General features: G+C 42.8%; 1 protein-coding gene across 1 annotated transcript; it reads right to left on the reverse strand.

The window, feature by feature from the left end:
- Positions 1-1,583: 1,583 nt before the first annotated feature.
- On the reverse strand, positions 1,584-5,082 carry LOC111144380 (dickkopf WNT signaling pathway inhibitor 4). Its single transcript, XM_022498656.1, has 4 exons — positions 4,972-5,082; positions 4,312-4,462; positions 3,691-3,843; positions 1,584-1,834 (listed from the first exon to the last, which is right to left on the reverse strand). The coding sequence occupies exons 1-4, from the start codon at positions 5,080-5,082 to the stop codon at positions 1,584-1,586; spliced, it is 666 nt and encodes a 221-aa protein (XP_022354364.1).
- Positions 5,083-7,458: the final 2,376 nt, after the last annotated feature.

Consider the following 7,458-nt stretch of genomic DNA (forward strand, 5'->3'; position numbering starts at 1 on the left):
TGTTCATGATCATACTTTACTAAGGATTTAGTGGAGAGAAAAGATGAGATGTTAGCAATGTTCAATGGGAATTTTTATTTTCTCATTTGCTGCCCTTCTGCTGTAAACCACATTACCCTACTACTTTTCCTCCCATTTATTACAAATTAGTCAGTGACTGGGCATGAACTGAACGATGATTCGGTATTCTTTAGAAATTAGTGACCTTCATAAATTTAATTTTTTTCTTGGGTTGTCTTGGACCCCATATTCAATTTTGTCATATATACTTAAAACCTAAGACTAGGTGTGTGGTTTATCTCTTAAATGAAATCTGAAAGTGGTTGTAATTCATGAGAAAACGCTTCCCTAAGCAAAACCACTTATAATATGCACCCATATGTACAAAATATGGCCTCTTCAACTTCAAACAGAATTTTCACTTATTTGCCCTAGTTTTCCTCCAAGGTAATTTTTAAGTTCAAATGGTCAAGCATATAAATAAAAATGTTCCTTGAAAGCCCGAGCTTTGAAATTATATAAAATAGATTAATTATGTTAATTATATACATTATATATTCTATATCATTGGTTTTATATGTAAATTTGTATACTTATATTAAGTATAAGTATAAATGTAAAATAGAAAAAGTTATCAAATGGGGCGCTTGGATGGCTCAGATGATTAAGCATCTGCCTTCGGCTCAGGTCAGATCTCCAGGTCCTGGATCCAGCCCCAGGGCAGGCTCCCAGCTCAGCAGGAAGTCTCATTCTCCCTCTGCCACTGCCTCTCACCATGCCTGTGCTCTGTCTCCCTCCCTTTCAAATGAATATATAAAATCTTAAAAAAAAAAAAAAGTTATCAAATGGTTAAGTAAAGCTATTGAAAGTAAAAACACTCCTTGAAGACCCTAGCTTTGAAATTATATAATCCATGTAATTAATATAACTAGATTAATACAATTTAATAATATATAAATTACACATAATTATATAAGTATATGTAATTTAAAATATAAAGCATATGTATATAATATAAATGATATTTATATAATTAAAAGTTATAAAATGTAAAAAGATCAAATGATTAAAGCTGTTGAAAACAAAATACGTGGAAATGCTTTATAACTTGCAAAGGACTATAATACACGTAAAATACTACCTTTTGAATTTTATTTCTTTATTAACCAAATTATTTTGTAGTGAAGGGGCATTTCCCTTACAAGAGGGAAATGAAAGAAAACAAACAAGAGGGATTTTAAGGAAAAATTTTTTCCCTTAATTTACTGTGATAATTTTCACTGTTAAGAACTAGCTGCAGACCATCACTTTTTTCCCCCCAAGCTACTGTCACGTACCAGAATTTCACCAGAAATTATGTAAAGATTTATTTGAACTAATTGAGTCAGTAGATCAAATTAAACTTTTCTGAGGAGTCACATTACTTTGCAGAAATAGACCTCACAGCGCTCTAGGTCAGCCTATCGCAGTTGCCACAAGACTTGATTTACAGAGATATTATTGAAAGATTTTTAAATTAATGTCTGAGATTTCTGTTTGAATACAATAAGGAGTTGTCTTTATTTTGAAATCTTTACAGCTTTTTAGATTTTTTGGCATACTCTTAACCTTGCATGCTGTCGGTTGCCAGTCACTTGATTTCGACATAATAGTCCAGGGCCACACTCACAGCGCTGGAAGATTTCTGGAGCTTGAGCCGTATCTTTCTGCCCTCTCCTAGAGCACACCTGTCCCTCCAGGAGGACTGGCTTGCAAATTTTAGTCCAGAAATGACGAGCGCAGCAAAGTCCAGCTCCGCAGTCAAAAGTTCGAAGACATCTTTCTCCCTCTTGTCCTGTAACAAGATTCGTGTGGGCTGTCACAATAAATGGGGCAAAGTGGAATGTGGGGGACTTGTAGCTGGGATGAAGGTGTAGGATCTAGAGCCACAAAGTAAAAAAAAAAAAAAAAAGTAGGACGCAGGTCTCCCAGGGCTAGCTCTTACGCCAAAAGTAGAGGACATGGGAATTTTAGCCCTACCTAATAGAATTTGTTTTATAAAGTTCAAACATTTTCAGAGAAAGATGAGATTTCCAGGGGCGCCTGGGTGGCTCAGTGGGTTAAGCCTCTGCCTTCGGCTCAGGTCATGATCTCAGGGTCCTGGGATCAAGCCTGGAATCTGGCTCTCTGCTCAGCGGGGAGCCTGCTTCCCCCACACCCTCTGCCTGCCTCTCTGCCTACTTGTGATATCTCTCTGTCAAATAAATAAAACCTTTTAAAAAAATCATTTATTAAAAAAAGAAAGATGAGGGGCACCTGGGTGGCTCAGTGGGTTAAAGCCTCTGCCTTCGGCTCAGGTCATGGTCTCAGGGTCCTGGGATCGAGCCCCGCATCGGGTTCTCTCTGCTCAGCAGGTAGCCTGCTTCCCCCTCTCTCTCTGCCTGCCTCTCTACTTGTGATCTCTTTCTGTCAAATAAATAAATAAAATCTTAAAAAAAAAAAAAAGATGAGATTTCCAGTATTGAGGAATGAAAGCAATACCCCCATCAGTGTTTTATTAAATGGGATTTATATGGACACAGCCCATGACTCATAAAGGGGCTGCTTAGCCTTGGAGACACAGACTGGCCAATCCACTGGCTTCAAATATTCCAGTTATTTTATGTCCAAGATAGGAATTAGCTTCATCTTAGTGAAGTTTGTATTTTAAGAATAAAAAGTTGATTCATCGACTTTCATTTCTCTTTTATTTTTTATCCTGAGGGCTTAGGGAAACCTCCATTTATTAAATTACAGACTATAAAAACATATGTGTTCAAAATTCACTTAAAGAGGGGCGCCTGGGGCGCCTGGGTGGCTCAGAGGGTTAAAGCCTCTGCCTTTGGCTCAGGTCATGATCCCAGGGTCCTGGGATCGAGCCCCGCATCGGGCTCTCTCCTTGGTGGGGAGCCTGCTTCCTCCTCTCGCTCTCTCTGTCTGCCTCTCTGCCTACTTGTGATCTCTCTCTGTCGAATGAATAAATAAAATCTTTAAAAAAAAAAAAAAAGAGGGGCGCCTGGGTGGCTCAGTGGGTTAAAGCCTCTGCCTTCGGCTCAGGTCATGATCCCAGGGTCCTGGGATCAAGCGCTGCATCGGGCTCTCTGCTCTGCGGGGAGCCTACTTTCTCCTCTCTCTCTCGGCCTGCCTCTGCCTACTTGTGATCTCTGTCTGTTAAATAAGTAAATAAAATCTTAAAAAAAAAAAAATTCACTTAAAGATTTTCCTGCCAACCAGTTCATGATCATGGCTAGTCCCCTGGCCTCTTCAGTGGCTGACTGCCTTATGCTACTCCCTACATGATCTTCCAAGCTGTGGATGGAGAGAGATTAAAAGGACATAATCCCTCTGTGTCTCTGGAGTGGGAAGGAATCAAGTCAGGTTCAGCCTATCCTTGAAAGCCGAGAGGGAAAAATGTTTTTCTTTTCTTTTTTTTTTTTTTTAAAGAATTTTATTTATTTATTTGAGAGAGCACAAGCACAAACAAGAGGAGGGGCAAAGGGAGAAGGAGAAGCAGGCTTTCTGCTGAGCAGTGGCTCTGATCCCAGGATCCATGGACTGAAGGCAGATGCTTAACGGACTGAGCCACCCAAGTGCCCCAGGAAATGTTTTTCTCTTAAAGAAAAAAAAAAAAAAAAAAAGAAAAAGAAAAAAGTGCTAGAATGCTTCTCTTACCCTTACTGCCTTGTGGTTTCTTAATATTTGGCTTCCTTTGGGGTTTGTTTTCCTGAATTGGATGCTCAGTTGTTGCTTTCGTGTCCGCATCATCTTGCACATCGATCTGCCTCTCCAGTACTGGGGCTGCATCCTCCATTGTCGTGCAAACATCTGAGGGACAACCAGGTGTGGTTAGAGTTATTAACTTCAAGGATTAGGACCAAAGACACGCTGATTATTACACTGTTACATAGTTTGGCAGTACCTCTGCCTTCCGTTTATATATAGCTTGCACGATTTCTGGGACACATGCACTAAATATTTACGTGCACATACGGCAAAGAAAGCAGTTTAGTGGAATCCAAGTGAAAACAAAAGAATTTGAAAGATCCCCTCTTGAGCCCCTTCCTTTAAAATCATTATCTCTAAGTTGTTGACAAAAATTATCGCCAGGAAATAAACTATTTTATTGCATTAAGAAAAGGCAGCTGCATGAATGACTTCAAGCGTGAATCCAGGAGACCTTCGGAGAGTGCCCATCTTGGAATATTCTAGCCTACGAGACTCATATGCTATCTTCAGTCGAAAACCACTGTTCCTTGGGGCGACACCATCCTGCAGGGGTTTACAATAGCTTACCGTTCACGCAGAGCGTCCCAGGGCAGCACACGGCGTGACGGTGGCACCTCCTTCGTAACCCACGACAAGTAGCACAGAATGGCTTCTCATCTTGAGGTTTGAGGCAGAATTTTCTAGAACTGCAGTCCTTGTCAGACAGGCACTGTGAACCCTGTAAGGAAAAACTTGTCACAGGGCTGGGCAACCCAACAAGGTGGAAGAGGACTTTGAATTCAAAGTGGGAGGTGGAGGAAGCCGCATCATAGTGGCGCCTCGCATGTGGTGAAAGGACTTTGGCGGCGCAGAAATTTTTCAATATAATTGGTTTTCTCCCACAAAGGGGAAATCAAATCTCCGATGAAGAAACCTATGTGCTGCAAAGGTTGCATTCGAAAAAATCGTCCTACTTTTAAAACTCGGGATTTCATTGTCTTATGCCCTTTTGACAATGGAAGAAAAATGCCTTCTGATGTGTGTTTCAGAGATGGTGAGATTGTTGGTCTACATCCTCGAGAAGCTGAGCTACAGGTTGAGTACCTGTAATGTTGGTGTTTGTGCCATTCCCATTTGATGTTTTTCCTCTAGGGAGTCCCATCCCTTTGCCAACTGCCCCTCCGTGAGCCTTACCCCCGTGAGCCTTACCCCCGTGAACTGCCCCCTGCTGCCTTACGGGTGCTTTACCTTCCGAGCCCCGTGCACATCAGCAGAGTTCTTGATGTTGTTGAAATCCAGAACCAGAGCTCCCAGGGGGGTGCACAACCAGCTGAGCCCCAGCAAGACCACCACTGCCATCCTCTAATCGCCTCTCCGCGCCCTCCAAACTGGGCTGCTCCAACCCCACAAGAGAGCAAAACAGAAACCCCGCAAGGTCGTCTGGAACTGCTTTTCTCGAAGGGGAAGCAAATCTTCGTCTGTGTAAGGTGTGTGAACTCCAAATGAGCAGGTTCCTTCTGGAACTATTTATACCAGATGTGCCTCCTCATCTCTCTCCCGCACCCCCCTTCATTTCCTTCCTCCTTACCCCACACAGGCTTCAACAAATCCCTTTAAATCTGTTTGATCAATAGTTCAAAACAAGGATTCAAGAGAGAGAGAGAAGGGGCAGGGCCACAACGGCTTCTCCTCCAGGGGTTGAATCCCTCTTAATTATTGCATATCAAAGTTAGTTCAAAGGGTTAGCAGAAGAGCAGGATGTCTGTATCAAAGGCGAACTCTGCTAATCACCTGCATTTCCTACCTTCAGTAATCCTTCTCGGGTGGAGGGAGTCTGTTCTAAGATCTGTTTTCACAGCTAATCGTGCTCAAAGAATGAATGAATCATACTGGCCAAAATGGCTGTAGAGGATGCCAAAAACTAATGAGTTACAAAATATCCCGGGAAGCTTTAAACTCAGCTTCAGATCGTGAAGACAGATAGAAAAGAGAGAAAATGCCTTCTGATTAGCTCTGGCATCCAGATGTAAAAATCCCAACAGCTTAAAAGCTGGGAACATAATAGCACCTGTTCCGATTCAGTGTCAATGGGCAAATAATCCTTCCTAAACTGCAAATTGAACTGTTTGAAGCCAGGGTTATTTAATTAGGAAAATAATGAGATTTATAACAATACCCCCCCCTTTCTTGATGGCGGGGACAACCGCAGAAAGCCCATCTTATGCAGATTCACACAATTCAATACGAAACGTCAGATGCATTTTATATGTAATGTATTTGTATCGCATCATGTTAAATGGACTTGAGCTGATTCCAGGTGGGATTTCATTCATTTTCCATTTTCCTAATTTGAATTTTTTAAAACATCTGCTTCGTCCCGTTTTGTCTCCTTGATTTTCAGCAAGACTGTTAGAGAAGTCAAATCATTTAGACCCGTGCTTATTACTGCCAAAGTATTAGCAGAACAATCTAGATCTCGGTCAAAATATTCCCCCCCCCCCTCACTTCTTGGTTTCATTGTTCTCAGCGTAGACTCATACCGGTATCTCAGGCGTGAGCTGCTGTTTAAAATCTAAAAATAGTGGTGCCTGGGTGACTCAGTGGGTTAAAGCCTCTGCCTTCAGGGGCACCTGGGTGGCTCAGTGGGTTAAGGCCTCTGCCTTCAGCTCAGGTCATGATCTCAGGGTCCTGGGATCGAGCCCCGCGTGGGGCTCTCTGCTCAGCGGGGAGCCTGCTTCCTCCTCCCTCTCTCTCTCTCTGCCTGACTCTCTGCCTACTTGTGATCTTGGTCTGTCAAATAAATAAAATAAAATTATTAAAAAAAAAAAAAAAAGCCTCTGCCTTCAGCTCAGGTAATGATCCCGGGATCCTGGGATCGGGCTCTCTGCTCAGCAGGGAGCCTGCTTCCTCCATTCTCTCTCTGCCTGCCTCTCTGCCTACTTGTGATCTCTGTCAAATAAATAAAGTCTAAAACTAGTGGCGCCTGGGTGGCTCAGTCGTTAAGCGTCTGCCTTTGGCGCAGGTCATGATCCCAGGGTCCTGGGATCTAGCCCCACATCGGGCTCCCTGCTCAGTGGGGAGCCTGCTTTTCCCTCTCCCACTCCCCCTGCTTGTGTTCCCTCTCTTGCTGTCTCTCTCTCTGTCAAATAAATAAATAGAATCTCAAAAAGAAAATCTAAATATACTTGGTGGTGGGCCGCATGTCTGGCTGGCTCAGGGGGAAGGGCATGCAACTCTTCATCTCGGGGTCATGAGTCGAGCCACATATTGCGTGTAGAGATTACTTAAAGAATAAACAAGCAAATAAATAAAATCTAAAAATGCATAGTTTCTAAGCCATAAATGGCACTCTTGGTATAACTGGGTTTTCCTCCAGAACATCATCCCACTGAAATGCATCTCAACACTCTGTGCCATAGGAACCTTCTGGGTCCTGAGTAATAGCTGGTGCCATTCAGCAACAGGCAACCTGAGACTTCCTTCCCTTGGTTCCCTCTCTCGGGCTGGAGCCGCTTGTCCACCACTCAAATGGTGCATGGGAGCTACTTCTGCAAGTACTCCTTTTTTTTTTCCCCCTGCTTCAGTTGAAAACATCAAACACCCTTTGATAGTATGATAAGCCTGGTGACTAGGTGTGTTACAGGATTTATTTTGAAGTTGGACAATTATGACCAAGGATAAAGGAGAGAGCCCCAGGGTTCCCTCTCTGCTGGGGATCTTTGTTTCCTGTTTCCT

Source organism: Enhydra lutris, unplaced genomic scaffold, assembly GCF_002288905.1.
Source record: "Enhydra lutris kenyoni isolate GAN:26980312 unplaced genomic scaffold, ASM228890v2 scaffoldscaffold11, whole genome shotgun sequence".
Taxonomy (NCBI): Eukaryota; Metazoa; Chordata; class Mammalia; order Carnivora; family Mustelidae; genus Enhydra; species Enhydra lutris.

Bases quoted from the DNA above. Each gene is read 5' to 3' on its own strand.
- LOC111144380 (XM_022498656.1), bottom strand. From the start codon at position 5,082: ATGGCAGTGGTGGTCTTGCTGGGGCTCAGCTGGTTGTGCACCCCCCTG. The intron at 4,463-4,971 runs GTAAAGCACCCG...TTTTCCTTACAG, and splicing joins ATGTGCACGGGGCTCGGAAG to GGTTCACAGTGCCTGTCTGA. The intron at 3,844-4,311 runs GTAAGCTATTGT...GTTGTCCCTCAG, and splicing joins TGGGACGCTCTGCGTGAACG to ATGTTTGCACGACAATGGAG.